The sequence below is a fragment of the Fomitiporia mediterranea genome (assembly GCF_000271605.1).
Source record: "Fomitiporia mediterranea MF3/22 unplaced genomic scaffold FOMMEscaffold_7, whole genome shotgun sequence".
Classification (NCBI taxonomy): Eukaryota; Fungi; Basidiomycota; class Agaricomycetes; order Hymenochaetales; family Hymenochaetaceae; genus Fomitiporia; species Fomitiporia mediterranea.
This window is the reverse complement of record NW_006760392.1, coordinates 2,734,288-2,750,912: the sequence shown is the minus strand read 5'-3', so window position 1 is coordinate 2,750,912 and position 16,625 is coordinate 2,734,288. Positions and strand designations below refer to the sequence as shown.

Genomic DNA, 16,625 nt, shown 5'->3' with positions numbered 1-16,625 from the left:
GTAACTGTAAGTTGCAGTGAACTCTGCTAGAAAAACTAGCGCGCACTGAGGTTCCAGATGTGGTAAATTCTAAAATAATACGATCACGTGAGTAGCATTGACCAACCCGTGTAAGCTACACTCTGTTACACTCAAGCTGTTAAGCGCTGAGCTGGGCTATTCAATTATTCTCTGGCACTTACTATCCTCCGTGAAGAACGGCCGAACTAGTCTGATACACATGCCTTTGCTTCCTTGTCACTCGTTCCTAGAGCCTTCTCTCTATCTTTTCACTCCCATGAACCTCTCATGACCATGCAACAGCAGGCCCGGGGTACCACAACGACAAGCAACGATGTGAGGTGAGTCGATAAGCCATGTATTCCATGACTCAGCTTTTGATCCACGTCCGTGATGTAGATACATTCATCTGAAAGGTATGCGACTGTTGGTGATTTTAGACGCCTGTTCTGACAACCCATGCAGCAATCGATGTTAGATGTGCCAGCCTGTACAAGGAGCTTCAAATTGTGCTCAGGCTTGCATCTGAGAAGGAATGCAAGTCAGGTATCTTTAACAATGTTCGTTTATTGCATTGGGACTGTAATATGTATGTGATACCAGTTATTTTGCTGTGCTTCGAATAACAGTAATAAACGTTTATGGACAGCTATGTCAAATCTTCGAGCTCAGCAACCTTAACGATACAAGAATTGAAGAGTTTGGGTCGTGTTAGAGTAGTTGCTGCATTCAATACAGGCATAAACTTAGGTGAATTCAGAGATGGGTCAAAGCCTGAACGAAATGGTGTGTTAAATTATAATGCATTGTCTTACTTAATAGTGACAATACATGTACCATAGACGAAACTGCCAAAACCAGTGTTACATTTTCAGTCGGAGTGCCAAGGAAGGTATTATCTGTCTATCTCGCAACCTGGTTAGGTTCCTAACATGCATTAGGTCTCAGAAGTTGCCCAACTGCTTGCTTATGAAGCTGTTGTTGCACTTGGAACAAAGGTCTCCATGCTTGAAAAGATTGAAAAGATTTGTCAGGTATGTGAGCTTCCAATGGAACTAGGAGTTGCTATATCAGAGGTGAGTACTTAATGCTCTTCCCTGTCCGGAAATTGTGACAAGTGTCTTGAATAGATAGAACCACATGCAAAGGCAGCAGCAGCAGGTATTCAAATAGTTTTTCAGGTCAGATTCAATCAAAATCAGTGATGACTTGCATTGACAGTATGCTCCAGAGATTTCAGAAAATGGCTTCATGCCATAAGGAGCTTATCTCATTCATGGACAACGTGGTGGACCTCATACCAACAGTGAAGCATATTCTTCATCACGTCACAGACCAGGAAAGTCAAGCAGCTATTCAAAACTTTTTCAACTTCGTCAAGGAAGTTGCAGAAAATCTGAAGGAATATGCGTCTAAGGGTTCCCTGGGTACTGTCACGTCATTGTTGATTTGTATTGTATTGAATTTTCTATTTAGCCTTTCTTAAGAATTGGTTCAAGCCTAAAACAGATGATGTTCGGCAATTTAAGGATGACTTGGAAAGGTTGACACGTGCCCTGGACCTGAGTGTTCAAGGTAACATTCTTACACATACAGTAGCTATTCGTGAGTCCTCTGCACTAGACAACAGGCTTTTGCTGATCATATTTTACAGGTGAGCACCAGCTATCGGATGCAGAATTGAAATCTCTCAAGCGTCTCTGGCCACCTGAAAATAGTGCATTTGATCCGTCTCGTGGCTGTCTACCAGGTACAAGAGAAAACGTCATCAAAGAAACTACGCAGTGGGCGAGCACAGCAGGTCATGGTCAACAGCTGTATTGGATCCATGGGGTGGCAGGCTGCGGGAAAAGCTCTGTCGCTGCGTCTGTAGCGGAAGCGTTGGAACGGCAAGGGATCTTATCTGGATCCTTCTTTTGCAAACGCGACATTCACGAGCGGAAGAGTGCCAAGCGACTGATCCATTCTTTGGCGTATGTCCTGGCAGTGAGGCTGATGCCATATAGAAATGCGCTCCTTCGAATCTTGAAGGATAATCAACTCGTTGTCTATGAACCTCTTTCCTCACAGTTCAACACTATCCTCGCAATACCACTCTCAGAGATGTCTCAAGAGGCAGCTAAGGGACAAACAGTCATCATTATTATCGATGCTCTCGACGAATGCGACGAATGCGAGACTATCTCGTACTATCTCGTTAACTTGGTCCTTGCCGTGCCGTGGCTCAGGTTTATCATCACAAGCCGGCCTGTACCACAGATTCGGACAAACCTACTGCAGCACCAGAAGCTCCTGGAGTCATGCGATCTATTTGCAGCAACAACTGATGCTGACATCCTCTGCTTTGCCCAAGAACAATTTAAATCGAATACAAGGCTGCCAAAGGACAAACCAGGTCAGATCGAAGCTCTGGTGAAAAGATCGTCTAGACATTTTATATGGATTTCCACCGTTTTAAAACATGTCAGCGTTGCAGCATTTGGTAGGAGTAAACTATTGGAACAGATAATCGATCTGGATTATCAAGTATTATCTTATGAAGGGAATCTTGACACAGTTTACCTACGAGTGCTAGGCGATGCAGCAAAAGGTTATGTTGACGGCGAATACGCTGTCAAAATAATTCTTGGCCTGATCTTCATCATTTCTCAAAATAGGCCACTTCCTTCTCATGCAATACACACATTCCTTCCGTCTAACCTAGGTGCCGAAGAACACGAGTTGGAAGATATACTCGAACAACTTGGGTCGGTGCTTTACAAAGACCCTCAGACAGGTGCCATCCGTGCGTATCATCCATCGTTCCTCGACTTCATTGGGCGGAAGGAAAGGTCAGGATGTTTCTGGACGCCTGAGGTAGAGCTGGATACGCATATGGCGAGCAAGTGCCTAGATATCATGCTGGGAGTGGGAGGGCTTCGATTCAACATATGTGAGCTAGAGACATCGCTTTTACAGAATAACGACGTGGAGGACCTCTGTGCTCGAGTAGCCCGTAACATTACTCCGCAGCTTCAATATAGCTGCCTATATTGGTACAACCACCTTTTTCGAACTCAAAAAGGCGAACAGTCGACAGAGCAAATGCTCCAGACACTACACGATTTCTTACTCCAGACTTCGTCGTTGTACTGGCTGGAAGCCTTAAGCGTCATGTCAGAAATGAAATCGGCAGTCATGGTGCTCCAAGACCTTCAGGACGTCTTGAAGGTTCGTCATTTCACGCAAAACACTGATTTGTTTTAACTCACAATTTGTGAAGCGCTTAAAGGCTGACGAAGAGCTCATCTCCACCGCGTCTGATCTGTACCGCTTCACAATGGCATTCCAAGAGCCTATGACAATCAGTGCTCCACATATCTACATTTCGGCATTGTTGTGGACGCCTCTTAAGTCTATGGTCGCAAGTCGCTGCTACAAGAGCTTCAATAGTCAACACTGTATTGTGAAAGGGGTCAATGAACATTGGTCCGCCAATTTACATACAATGGCTATAGATGCGGCTGCCAATTGTGTCGCTTATGCACCAGATGGACGTCATATTGTTTCTGGGTGTACCGACAAGAGAATACACATACTTGATGCCCAGACAGGTACCCACACCCGCCCACCACTTGAAGGTCACCAAGGTTCTATTAATTCGGTTGCCTATTCACCAGATGGGCGGCACATCATCTCTGGGTCACGGGACAAGACAGTGCTGATATGGGATGCAGAGACAGGTGCACAAGTGGGTACATCGCTCAAAGGTCATCAAGGCTGGGTCTGCTCTGTTGCTTATTCCCCAGACGGACGCCATATTGCTTCCGGGTCCGACGACAAGACATTGCGCATTTGGGATTCCCAGACAGGTATTGAGGTCCGTCCACCATTTGAGGGTCACGAAGGCTGTATCAGTTCTGTTGCTTATTCGCCAGATGGACGTCGCATAGTCTCTGGGTCATTCGACTATACGGTGCGTGTCTGGGATACACAATCTCGCAAGGTCTACCCACCACTCAAAGGTCATCAAAACTGGATCCGTTCTGTTGTTTATTCCCCAGACGGACGTCATATTGTCTCTGGATCCGACGACAAGACAGTGCGCATTTGGAATGCTCAAGTAGGCGGTCAACCTAGCAGGGTACTCAAAGGTCATCAACGTCCTGTTAGCTCCGTTGCTTATTCTCCAGATGGACGTTGTATTGTATCCGGCTCGTGGGACAACACAGTGCGCATTTGGGATGCTCAGACAGGCACCCAGGTTGGTCAACTGCTTGGGGGTCATACAGACCCAGTTTGCTGCGTTGCATATTCGCCAGACGGATTCCATATTATCTCTACTTCATGGGAAAGGACAATGTGCATCTGGGACTCCCGTTCAGCCATCCAGGATCGACAACTGCTTTGGGGGCATAAAAGCACCGTTTGTACTGTGGCGTTTTCGCCAGACGGACATCAAATCGTCTCTGGGTCATGGGACAACACGATGTGCCTTTGGGACGCTCTGAAAGGCACCCAGGTTGGTTTACCGCTTCGAGGTCATCAAGGTTCTGTATTTTCTGTTGCATATTCACCTGACGGAAGTCAGATCGCCTCTGGCTCTGAGGACAAGACAGTGCGCATTTGGGATGCTCAGACGGGCGTCCAGATCGGTCCACCGCTTGAAGGACATCAAGGTTCCATATTTTCTGTTGCCTATTCGCTAGACGGAGACTGCATCGTCTCTGGGTCTGAAGACAGGACGATACGTATTTGGGATGCTCGGATAGGCATACAATTTGGCACTCCACTTGAAGGTCATCAAGGCTATGTACTTTCTGTCGCTTATTCACCAGACGAACAACATATCATCTCGGGATCTCAGGACGGTACGGTGCGCATATGGGACGCTCAGACAGGAGCGCAGATCGGCTTACCGCTCAAATGTACTAAAGGCAGAATCTATTCCGTTTCTTGTTCACCGGACGGACGTTATATTGTCTGTGGCTCGTCTGATAAGATAATACGCATTTGGGATACTCGGACAGGCATTCAGGTTGGCCTCCCTCTTACAGGTCATCAAGGCTCCGTCCGGTCTGTTTCTTACTCACCAGACGGACAATATATCGTTTCTGGATCTGAAGATAAGACGGTGCGCATTTGGGATACTCAGACGGGTGCCCAAGTTGGCCGCCCACTTGAGGGGCATCAAGGCTCTGTCTTTTCTGTTACATATTGGCTGTACGGACGGTATATCATCTCTGGGTCTGAGGACAGGACGATGCGCATTTGGGAAACAAAGAGTGTGGTCCAGACCAGTGGCTTGAATAGGGCAAGAGATGGTCGGCAGGCGTACTCCACGAACATTGACAGATTCATGTGGATAAACGAAAGCGCGATCGAAGTAGAAAGGTCGTCAACCGCGTATTCTGAGTATCCATCAAATGTCCCGAACGATGGTTGGATCCGAACACTGTCAGGAGGTTTGTTCTTGTGGGTTCCCCATGAGTATCGCGAAGGCATTTGCGATATGAGCTTGGACTGCTTCCCTCGTTACGCACCTGGACATCCTGTGAGAATTGATTGGCAAAAGATATGTCGCGGCAAAACTTGGACTGCTGTAAAGATTGGCAAAAATAAGTAGAAGTATTTGTTCGAGGATTTCGTCGTTGTGTATTTCCAGTCTTTGTCTTATTAGGTGTAAAGATAAAGTATAATAAATTATATCACACCAGAGTCATGCTACTGAAACACGTCCCCTCTAAATGAAGCATTCTAGGGCTTGAGGTCATTATGTGATTCCAAACGCCAGAAATCTTATAGAATAAACTAGTGAGATGTTTCTGAATTCAACCGCACCATTTATTGCGATATTACTGAATAGGCACAAGATAACGAAATGTAGTTAGCAAAAGAATAAATTTGTAAGTCAGCAAACGGGACGGGTAAGAATATAAAGCATTAAAAGTAGGTGCGTTATACAGGATAGAAGCATAAACAGACAAGCGGAGTACGTTGAGAAGCCGTATGCCTTCGAGATGCATTAATTCATTATTTGATTTTGTCTAAAGGCCTGTTGAAGCCTCCGCGTCTGCAAGAGTTTGTTAGTCAATCTTATGATACCCAAAGGACGCTAAAGCCATACCGATTCATGTATTGACGCCATGTCCGTTGTTTTTTGATGTTCACTGCACCATCTTCATTACCAGTGACAGGTTTTCCCTAGTAATATCATCAGCTAGGTCACGGACATAGAGGTGGAGTTGCGGACCTTTGTTGAGTCAAACCCGCCGAAACCCATCAACACTCTCATAGCAGCGTCGTCATCATTTTCTGCGTCCATGGGCTCCTCTTCCTCTCCCTCTTCTCGGCCATCTGGGTCAAGATCAACCCTTCGGTCATTCCGGCTATTTGCTGCCGGCTGAACAGGCCCTGAACGTGGAGGACTGCGCTCGATGGACCGCTTTCGGTCGTGCACACCAGTTCGACGAAGTTCTTTATCATCAGGTGTCCTATCACGTTCTCGGTGTTCTTCTAGCCTATCCCTATCTCTTTCTCGATATTTGTCTCGTCTGTCATCGTATCGGTCACGGCCATAGTCTTCATACCATTTCGTCAACATTCGGTAATGACTTTTGCATGAAGAAAACATACCTCTACGGTCCCGCTCTCCACCTTTCCGTATAGGGCTCCTAGATCTGCTTCGACGAGTTCGACGTGGAGAGGTCCTTGATCTACTTCTCCGACCACTATCGTATCCCCGTCGCGGTCTCTCTTTTTCTCTGTCCCTATCCCTTCCTCCACCTCTATCTTTGTCTCTTGTCCTGTCACGTTCGTCGCGTACCCAGCTTCTGTCTCGCCTTCTTCTGTCGTCTCGTGAAGACATAGCAGCGAAATGAGCCCGGAAGAGCAAGATACAACGCCATGTCCACACGCGTCAAGACGCTGTAAGTGTCACGTGAGCCACCATTACCCAGTTTGCTCAATGCCACCACCACTTCATTATCGTGTATCTTGTCTGAGCTCTGTATCTCATCAATTTCTTTGTCGTGGAACCTTTTTCTTGGATATATGACTTTTCTGTATGATGTGGTTTTTGCACTCAGCCTTGTCACTTCTGGCTTTGGTCCCCTTTTGTATTGCTCGAGTCTCCTAAATGACTTCTCGCTCTCTGGTCAAGATTCGGTACTCCTCGACAAAAAATCGGGATATTCTCATACCTGTTCTCCAGAAAACTCTTCTACCGTATCGGAGCGTTTGGCATATATGACAACGACATCCATGACACCCTCCTCTTCAAGCCATTTGGACGGGAGTCATAGACTTAGCCACCTCCTCCACCCTGGTCTCACATACGGGCCCAGTAAGAGAACAGGGCAGGTTGATAACGGAGAAAATAAAAGAAATGCGCACAATGTACAGACCAATACCCAGGAGTCACCGCAATCTGTCATTTTCTCCCCTGTCGGGACTACCCCTTATATGCTGCCTCCAATAGAGACAAATGCACTTGTGGCCAAAGACGGAGTTCTGAATGCCAAATCTGAAAAGAATCCAGTTACATATCCTCGCGTTGTACTTTTGATCTCTGCTATTTCCGGGTCCGCATGGAAGTTTATTTCCAGAGTCTTGCAAGTGACCTCCTTGTTCTTTGTGGGCTTGATCATAGGCATCTCCTTCTCGTATTCTGGTGCACTATTATCACTATTGAATGTATCTTTGCGGAACTGTGGATATATGACCGTCCAGGGCTTATACAGGCGTATCTCGGGTTGGCTTCTCAAACGGCGTTACTTCAAAATGGCCCCGAAACACAAGCAGCCTCTTCGACCAAGTCTGAATGAAGCCACGAGCCGATACCACCACTCTCTGTTTTGCTCGTCTTCTACGGACTGCGTCGATTGCAAAACTAGAGAAAGTAGTTCTGATGTCGAGAAACTCCCCATGAGCGAACTTGACGATGTGTTCATATCATCCGATGACGAAGGCTTCTATGCGTACGATTGCTCCTGTTCGGACTTGGAAATGGAATCTCGTTATGCTTTCGCGTCACCTTTTGAAAGTGGTGGCTTCGTTGATCGACATATGGATCATTTCTATCGTGGTGAAATCGACTTAGCTGACAAGCAAGGCGCCAAACACAACATTCCGGATGATTCAAAGTCCATTTGTCGTGATATTGACTCTAGCGCCCGGTTTCACTATGCGCCGACGATGTTAAACACTGAAGTCAAAAGTCCTGCTACTCAGACAACCCATGCGCTGGCAGATGGTAGCGGTGGAGTTTCTCGCTCCGATCCTGTTGATTCTGATGATATCGCTATGATGAGTCCGTCTCTTGAGGACCAAGATCACTTCCCCATCTCTCCGCTTTACATACCACCCCACAAGCGCTTTTCTGGTCTTCATGCGAAAGAAGCTCGTTCATGGAAGAACGAGAGCTTGCCACCGGCGCTCACTTCTCTGGAAGCAACACAACTACCTAAATCACGTCAGCTACAGTACGAGTTTTTCAAAGACTTCCTCAGGAGTTTCGGCAAGCGACGCCAAGCACCCACTGTTCTGTCTACTTCGGAAGGTAAACCGCCATTTCACTGCGAGCTTAACTGGAGAAATAGGGAACCGAAGACTCCTTTGGCTGGAAATCGGAGCTCTTCTCGTCCAGTAGGGCTGGAGCGGGTCGTTGGAAATATCGGTGTCCGTGCCCGCTTTTGATTCATTAATATATGTAATTTTAAGGCTCACGTATGGCTTCATTCATCCAGGTCGTGAAGTCTAAAGACCCAGTCGTGCCAGACAAACTACATGATGATAATGCAGGGATGCAAAATAAGGTGTCGAGAATATTACCCGGAAGTGACACTCTTTGCCCTGCGCCAGCGGCTCAGAAGGTTGATGCGATTCCTTGTTCCCAGTGTCGTTCCAAAGTTGGCTCGAGCCTCGATAGCCGCTTCAAAGCTCTCGGCATACCCGATTTTTTGAGTGGTGGTGTAGAGGAAAGAAAGAAGGATAGGTCGGATACGACGCAAGTCGAAGTCATACCGTCCCGAATCCTTTTGCTTCGCGATGTTTCAATCGTGGGCAGACGTTCTCCCGAGAAAGGGGTGCCCTCTGACAAAGGATCGGTCGAGTTTGACAAGCATAACGATTGCAAATACAGGGGTTCTAAAAGTACTGGAATTGAGCATGTCCCTGACGGCGACGAGTTCTGAGCAGTTAGACAAGACGCTCTTTGCACATTTTGCCACCTCGTAAATGCCTGTCCTACTTTTCTCTTGCAACACCTTCTATTCAGGACACAAACTAATTTATATCCATGTTTCTACTTTAGTCTTGTATACTGTCAAATTTTCCAATGTCCACTTTAAAACTATACATTTACTTATCCTTGCTTTCGGTTTGAATGCGAGGACATTAACGATAAGATTAGTGGAGGAGATCGGCGGACTGATCGACGGTTGCCTCTTTGAGTGTCTGATGCTGAGTTGAGTGATCGTTCTCTAAACCTCCTACCATGAGCTTCACCTTGCAAGGAGCTACGCTGCCCGGGAAATCAACATGTAATACCCTGCGACGATTTATCTCGTCTTCTCAGACTACCTGCCAAAAAGGCAAGTCTAAGCAAAGTCGGTAACCTCTCTGGTCTTTTAATTCTCAAGAAATGTTCTTCGCAGCTCCAACTCCTGCTGTCTTCCGATCCGTGGTGAATCCTAAAAAGGACCAAAGACTTATTCGTCTTTCGGGATTACCTAGATCTGCGAAACCTGCGGATGTGCTCCGGCTCGCGAGACACTCGTTAAATGATGAAGGCTCGGTGATGAATGTTGCGGACGGTGCGTTTCATTTCAGGTGTACAGTAAAAACATCTTTGCCAACCTCAAGTGCTGATAAAACTACATATTCCATTTCCATTGCAGCCAAATTGGAATACTGGCGTTTCGTACCCACCGGACGAGCGTACATATCAATGCGTTCGGACCACTACGTCGATGCTGCCTACAGGGCATTGAAGAAAACGCAGATGTCGTCGCTCCCTGTCAGAGCGTTCTACGTTTCCGCTGCTGAAACACAAAGACGCATGCGTGGACGGAAAGGACGTTTCGATGCCGCTGACCGCGCGGCGTTTGATGGTATTGGTATTGGTGGGGGTGTGGAACCGAAGGGATGTGACGTGGTGTTGTATGGGCTGCCTCCGGACACTGCTGCTCCTGCTTTGAGACTTTATTTGAAGAGGAACAGGTTGGTTGGCGTTGCGTCTAATGGAGAGCCGGCTTGCGATGTACTGAAAGTGGATCAGTGAGTGAACTTACTATCTACTGAGAAATTAAGAAAAGATTTATGTTAATTGTTCGTTTTTTTTCCTTCTTCTTATCTTCACGTCCTTCCGTTTGGCTAGACCGGAACGAAAGTCATTCACTAGCATTTCAAAGCATTTGATACGATTGAACTCGCCTGCGGAGGCGCATGCTTTCGTGAGGAAGATGCACATGACGTATTTCTTGCCTGAAGTTTGGTCCAATAGGTTTTTGTTACAAGCTAGAGTAGTATATTAATTTCTTGATGGATGAGATATATAATTGCATTCTTTCTTAATAGCTAGCTTTGTTGATGGCCAATGTTGACGTGAACTGACGATTTCGATGCAACTGGCGGAAAAATGATACAGATAGCAGAATGAACTAACACAGGAATAGAGATACTTTATTACATCCTCTCCGCTTCACCGTCCTGATCTGTGCGCATTTTCTGGCCCTACAAGATAGGATTTAATCAGTTTACACCATCAAAATTATAGGATCGGATACTTACCGCTCTAAAAGCATCGTCCTCTGGCGACCTTCCGCGCTTAAGGCTCGGCTCCGGAACAGCCGCCGCCTTCCAGTCTCCACCACCACCAGCAACAGCTCCCGGCCCATCCTGCGCATCAGCGTATCTAGCCTCCACCTCACGTCGTCTCTCCATTTCCAATCTCTGTGCTTGTGCACCCCAGCCTCCACGTCCTGCGTCGTAATCCATTCGATGCTCGTCTCGGACTTGTCCTCCGCTCTTGCCTCGACCGAATTGTCTGCCTTCTCGGTAACCAAGGTCGAGGTCGCATCGGATGACGCGTTCGTCGAGTTTTGTCCCGTTGACGTATCGCATGCATGCGAGCGCTTCTGCGTGAGAGTAGTATTCGACGAAGCAGAAGCCGCATGGTGTTCTGTACAGTAAAGCAGAAGACGTATGAGAAAGAGAAACTTAATGAGTGTCAATGAAGAAGAAGGATCGCATACCGAGTATTCCTGTCGAGTCCCATGATAATTCGCTTCACGCCTCCTCCTTCCTCAGGACTGGCAGCTTTAGAGAACAACTCATATATTTGTTCTTCAGTCGTGTAGAAACTCAGATTACCAACCTGCATCGGAGCAATTCAATTAGTCAGTCAAATCCAATCTTTATAAGTTGAAGTCGCATTTTGGAAACTAGGAATGAAGGTAGAAGCAAGACTAACATAAAGCGTCGTCGACTTGGACAGAAGATCGTTCTGCTTCTGTCTATCGACTTTTGATTGAGAGTCCTTGTAGTTTGAGGGCTGGTCGAGGGAGGGTACGACGTGTGCCATCAGTCGTTAAGCCAGTTTTGTTATTTTTTCGTTTTATTTTTCGTCAACGTCGTTGCTCCAGAAAGAAGTAGATGTTGAGTATTGAATGAATTGAAGCGCGTCAGAGTTTGAAGTTGCGCACGTGATTTTGGGTTAATTTGGTCACGTGTCGTGCAGATCGCCACACACGAATGAAATCGGTGATCGCTGCATCTTCAGCGTGGACTGTCACAAACACTGATACATTCGCGATGGCAAGTTATATGCTCTACAATGTACATTATTAAACTGATTAATCGTACCTCTTGTCTTGGTATAGTCGAAAACGGTCGATATACCCGATGAGCTAAAGGCAGCACTCCGCAAGTTTCGATTTGGTCGGCGCAGCAGTAGCGCAGCTATGGTCGTCAAGATCGACAAGAAACAACTCAAGATGGTCGAGGATGAGACGTATGATAATATTAGTATGGAAGAGCTTGCTGAAGGTATGCATGTCTTTCTATCCCGATCAAAGTTATAGTAATAATGATATTGTTATGTATTAACGTTCGTCTAGAACTACCCGAGAACGCGCCACGATATGTCGTACTGTCATATGAAGTCAAATATGACGACGGCCGAACGAGCTATCCTCTCGTATTGATTAACTGGTCGCCTAGGGGGAGTGAGACGAGTCTTCTAACCTTGCACGCCAGTGCGCTCATAGACTTCCAGAATACTGTACGTGGCTCCTCTCCTTCAAAGTCTCCTGTGCTGATCGTGGACATTCATTGCCAGGTGGACGTCCAGAAAGTCGTAGAGATAAGAGACGGTGCTGAAGGCCTGACACGGGAGGCTATCGATGCGAAGCTGAAGTGATATGAGATCTAATTCATCCGGAGAAATATCGCTCCTGTTGTAGATTACGCATTAGCATTGTACAAGTATAAGGTAAATAGATAGTTGCCATGTCGTACCGTTAAATGTCCTTCTTGCTTTCGTTACTAGTTGTCGGCTTGTCTTCACCCGCAGTTCTCCACTGATAAGCGACCATAATCTGGCATAGCTCCCAGCAATTAACGATCAAAAATAATATGCTGCAGATCCACACGTAATAGTATACGTTCTTCCCCAGAAACTCGAGGTCGTACGCGAATTTAAGCCAAAGAGCTTGTGCACCTACCCAAGCTGCGATCATCATAATTGCCTTGGCCCGAGCGATGGCAAGCGATGGAAGAACGAGTGGAAGGATGGTCAGATACCAGAGGAAGTACTACAAAGAACTTCAGCAGCAATTCTTATCCAATTTGCAAGGCGATGACTCACTTGCGATGTGCATACTTTATTGAACGTCACAAAAGCTGCTGTTTGCACAAACCATGTAAACGGTAGGTGTTGCGAACCCGCTCGTCCGAATACGAGACCAGAACCCAAGCTCAAAATCATTTGAGGTACAAATGAAGCAAAAGGTGATCGTGCGAAGCGCTGCCACAATGCAGGCTGCCCAGGTTGCAAGTACGCGTAGGCAGGGTGTGTAAGGTATATGGGAAGCCAATAAGGTGAGAAGTTGTGCTTGTGGTCGAGACGATGGATATGGTATAGGTATGTTTCGTAGAGGAATGGATATCCCCAGCTATCAAGTTTTTATATATAAAACGATTAGAATACAATGAGTATCAAGTAAGGAGTCAGCACGTACATGAGGTACATTATTCCATTCAAAAGCATAAATGTTCCAGCGCTGGTAATTGCAAAACGAATGCTTCGTTTGCTGACGAGATCTTGTACCCAGGAATTGATGCTTGAATCCTTCGCAGATTCAGACGCCATTACGGCGACGATGCTCACTCCGTAAATGAGTGGGTATATCTTCCAGTGTGTCGCGGCTCCAAGCATAACGGCGGTTGCGTCCCAAGTCCTCTGTGTCTTTCTAGGTATCATCGCGAGATATAACGTCATGATAACAAGAGCTCCGAGAGTGGACTCTGACGAGCCACGAGTTGAGATAGAGAAGACCATAGGGTTGAGTAAGTGTAATGACGCGTATAACGTTGCGTGTCGTTCACGTTGCTCGTTCGTTGCTTCTGGCATTGTACGAGGTAACACAGTCGACAAAAGGAGCTTGTACAGAAGAACACCGACTATAATGTCGCACGCGGAGAAAAGATATTTCCCGAAAGACGGATGCAATAATATGTTTGGTGTCATAATCAGGGCAAGTAGAGGAGTGTAGCGGTAGGTTTCGCGGTAGTATGGGCTTATAGTCTTTTTAGTACTTGCAACGCTTTCAATCATTATGGTAGTAATACTTACTCCCCAAAACCAAAGTACTCTCCAAGCCGCCCTTGGGCGACATTTTCTCGTCTGTTCTCAGAAGCAGGTACCGGATGAAGGAGAAACCGAGCTGCGTCGGTGAAGACTCGGTAGTCGACGTCTGTGTACTTTACAACCGAGTGTTTGTCATGCCATTCGCTGTAGAATATGAGAGCTATTCTCAGTACTATTGAAAAGAGAACGACTGTCTTGAACGAAGTGTTCTTCAAGGATGAGAATACCATCGACGTAAGTAAGGAGGCCAGACTTCAAATTCGCGTCGATCACGAAGGAACCTGCGCGGTCACGTGGAGTCGCAACATGATTTCTTATGTAACTTTTGTACACAAAATTGTTAATTCTTTGACTTGGTGAAACCATCAGCACTTCGTCCTTTCTTTCTCAACTGCTCATCATGTTATGAAAGGAATGTCTAGAATGCTTACTGAAGGCCTTTCTCTGTACCGCCTTTCATCATGCTTCAGCACAGCCTTCACTGCTCTTGGCACTCCGCCAGTGTAGGTGGGCGTATGTCGAGGGTAGATTTAAATCAGGGCGATCCTTTTCGCTTGATGTAAGCGGAGTTTACGGTGCCTGTGGTGGCGGGTCAGTAGAGCCATGTGCGCTTACCTGTCTGCGCTCGCCCTCTTGTTGTACATTAGTGCTGGATCTTTTTCTGACTTGGTTTTCAAATACTGTGATAGAGCGTTTGCGCTACCTTTCTCGGCTCAGATTCACTGTTCTTTGAAAGATGGCAGATACTTTACAAAAGTCATCCTCTCAAGCACCCGCCCATTAATTACAGAAATCAGACTAGCGTCGCATCAGAGTCGGCTATTGAATCGCTCGGCCCCAGTTCTCCATACGGACTCTTGGCTGTCTCGACAAATGTTTCGACGAACCTTTAAAAATAGCTGTGCTCCGCTCACCGCCCAAACATCTCTTCTCTGGCCTTCGGACGTCTCTCAAATATTTAACTTGATACCTTCTTGACGCTCCTTCTCGTTATTTCCCACTTTCGCTTGGATAAAACGTTTCGGCTAATCGACGGCGATGGTCAAGTTTACGATTCTTGCGGGCGGCTACAGCGCGTACATCTCGACATACTCCTTTGATTCAGACAGCAGTACTCTGAGTCTAGTTGGTCAGTCACCAACAGGCGGGAATGCTTCCTGGCTTTCACTTCACCCAGCAAACAGCAGTATTCTCTAGTAAGATGCGTTCTGTTTCATGATTTACGACTTAAGCTAAGTACTGGTACAGTGCTGTTAATGAAATTGACCAAGCTGCACTGCAGTCGTTCGTGGTTCATGAGGACGGGCTCTTGAGTGACGCCATATCCACTGTCCCCACCCTGGGATTGTCTCCGACGCATAATCATCCACTCAAAACTGGACAGGTCTCGGTCATGAACGTAATCTTATTCTCTGTTTTCGTGTATATATTCGTGATATTTACCTCAAGAAAAAATAGTGGAGTACGGGAAATGGAAGGGTCTTTCCCACATCACCTGATGGACTATACTTCGATAACTCGTCGGCGCCTGTTATCACCTTCCCAGCAAACCAGTCGCACCCACACGAGACCGTTGAGCATGAGGATGAAATCCTCGTTCCTGACTTGGTATGTTCTGCCGTCTGTGAACGAATGATCGTGCGACTCAATTCCTTTCAGGGAGCGGACACGATCTGGCGCCTTGTACAGGAATCCCCTGATACACCCGGCACGTGGAAGATCCAAGGTTCCATACCTCAGCCAAAAGGCTCAGGGCCGCGTCATATCGCACTTGCAGGTCAGTGAATACAGGATTTTCAAAGTCTACTCTTTCTTATATGAATTAGACGGCTTCGTCTACACATTGCACGAAACAAGTAACACATTGGTATCCCAAGTACTCCCCAGTGAACCAAACGGTACCTCAGACTACATCGCGAACATCTCCGTCATCCCTACCGACCTAGTCGAAGGTGCGAAGATGGCAGCAGCCGAGATCCTCATACCAGCCGTCTCAGATACGTTCTGCGAACCCTACATCTTCACCTCGAATCGTAACATGGGTACACAAGACCCTCGCGGCGATCCTATCACAATTATCCGTCGTGGTGCGAAGGGCGAGCTTGAAGTCTCTGGATTCGTGTACACAGGTCTTAGCATAATTCGCAGCATGGCGTTCTTCGGTGAAGATGACAAGTACCTCATTGCGGGTGGTCAGCAGGGTGATGCGGGTGTGGTTGTGTATGAGCGCACGGGTGACGGCGGCGAGCTTACTCTCGTCGCGACGAATAAGGAGGTACCGACTAGGACATCGTTCGTGAGCATCCAGGAGTATTAGGTTTTGAGGCTTTACTTGATTGATAGTGGACAATTGATCATAAATAAGTTAATTACCGATACCCAGCATATTTATCTTTGATACTCGTTCGAACATGGGACATTGTGCTGTGTTTGTGGTCTAAGGAAATAAATGATTGAACAGGGTGCTGCAGCTGCCTTTCTCTAATCAGAGATTGCATTCGTCCTAATACTATTAAACAACGTTCATCCTTCCCCTCATTACACACGTTTCGGTTGTCGAGTGGTTATTCTGTAGTAAGTGTGAGTCTGCAAGCTAACAATATGATGCTGGATTTATTACGAAGCTATTCATATGGACCGATGTCCAAAGATTGGGACATTAGTATTAGGGATTTTCCGAGCATGAAGGTATCCAAGGCCTCATCGGTGTATGCATATATAGGCAAGAATTCTACCTCTTACGCACTTTTTACCTCCATGGCAAGTACGCTTCGAC

The 16,625-nt window shown here is 46.6% G+C and overlaps 8 protein-coding genes across 8 annotated transcripts; 5 read left to right on the top strand and 3 right to left on the bottom strand.

Annotated features, from left to right (window-relative positions):
• Nucleotides 1-288: 288 nt before the first annotated feature.
• On the top strand, nt 289-5,605 carry FOMMEDRAFT_157608 (WD40 repeat-like protein; the record flags this gene model as incomplete). The annotated part of the gene is made up of 11 exons (XM_007267752.1): nt 289-341; nt 400-416; nt 466-589; nt 650-786; nt 843-892; nt 942-1,076; nt 1,131-1,181; nt 1,232-1,427; nt 1,477-1,605; nt 1,655-3,210; nt 3,263-5,605. 11 exons carry the CDS (start codon nt 289-291, stop codon nt 5,603-5,605), a joined length of 4,791 nt encoding a protein of 1,596 aa, XP_007267814.1.
• A 309-nt stretch (nt 5,606-5,914) lies between these two features.
• Nucleotides 5,915-6,847, bottom strand: FOMMEDRAFT_168861 (DUF1777-domain-containing protein; the record flags this gene model as incomplete). The annotated part of the gene is made up of 4 exons (XM_007267751.1): nt 5,915-6,052; nt 6,107-6,183; nt 6,233-6,561; nt 6,616-6,847. 4 exons carry the CDS (start codon nt 6,845-6,847, stop codon nt 6,013-6,015), a joined length of 678 nt encoding a protein of 225 aa, XP_007267813.1. The 3' UTR covers nt 5,915-6,012.
• A 185-nt stretch (nt 6,848-7,032) lies between these two features.
• Nucleotides 7,033-9,173, top strand: FOMMEDRAFT_157606 (uncharacterized protein; the record flags this gene model as incomplete). Its single annotated transcript, XM_007267750.1, has 2 exons — nt 7,033-8,658; nt 8,727-9,173. 2 exons carry the CDS (start codon nt 7,033-7,035, stop codon nt 9,171-9,173), a joined length of 2,073 nt encoding a protein of 690 aa, XP_007267812.1.
• A 449-nt stretch (nt 9,174-9,622) lies between these two features.
• Nucleotides 9,623-10,517, top strand: FOMMEDRAFT_168860 (uncharacterized protein; the record flags this gene model as incomplete). The annotated part of the gene is made up of 3 exons (XM_007267749.1): nt 9,623-9,794; nt 9,879-10,257; nt 10,358-10,517. The coding sequence occupies 3 exons, from the start codon at nt 9,623-9,625 to the stop codon at nt 10,512-10,514; spliced, it is 708 nt and encodes a 235-aa protein (XP_007267811.1).
• Nucleotides 10,518-10,612: 95 nt separating this feature from the next.
• On the bottom strand, nt 10,613-11,612 carry FOMMEDRAFT_124824 (RNA-binding domain-containing protein). The gene is made up of 4 exons (XM_007267748.1): nt 11,453-11,612; nt 11,235-11,356; nt 10,771-11,161; nt 10,613-10,713 (listed from the first exon to the last, which is right to left on the bottom strand). Exons 1-4 carry the CDS (start codon nt 11,561-11,563, stop codon nt 10,666-10,668), a joined length of 672 nt encoding a protein of 223 aa, XP_007267810.1. The 5' UTR covers nt 11,564-11,612; the 3' UTR covers nt 10,613-10,665.
• A 181-nt stretch (nt 11,613-11,793) lies between these two features.
• FOMMEDRAFT_134924 (glia maturation factor beta) lies at nt 11,794-12,400 on the top strand (the record flags this gene model as incomplete). The annotated part of the gene is made up of 4 exons (XM_007267747.1): nt 11,794-11,796; nt 11,862-12,027; nt 12,099-12,262; nt 12,320-12,400. 4 exons carry the CDS (start codon nt 11,794-11,796, stop codon nt 12,398-12,400), a joined length of 414 nt encoding a protein of 137 aa, XP_007267809.1.
• Nucleotides 12,401-12,500: 100 nt separating this feature from the next.
• FOMMEDRAFT_87012 (glycosyltransferase family 50 protein) lies at nt 12,501-14,079 on the bottom strand (the record flags this gene model as incomplete). The annotated part of the gene is made up of 4 exons (XM_007267746.1): nt 12,501-12,794; nt 12,848-13,154; nt 13,221-13,786; nt 13,906-14,079. 4 exons carry the CDS (start codon nt 14,077-14,079, stop codon nt 12,501-12,503), a joined length of 1,341 nt encoding a protein of 446 aa, XP_007267808.1.
• Nucleotides 14,080-14,887: 808 nt separating this feature from the next.
• Nucleotides 14,888-16,166, top strand: FOMMEDRAFT_88081 (putative isomerase YbhE; the record flags this gene model as incomplete). The annotated part of the gene is made up of 5 exons (XM_007267745.1): nt 14,888-15,045; nt 15,098-15,248; nt 15,308-15,457; nt 15,509-15,626; nt 15,676-16,166. The coding sequence occupies 5 exons, from the start codon at nt 14,888-14,890 to the stop codon at nt 16,164-16,166; spliced, it is 1,068 nt and encodes a 355-aa protein (XP_007267807.1).
• Nucleotides 16,167-16,625: the final 459 nt, after the last annotated feature.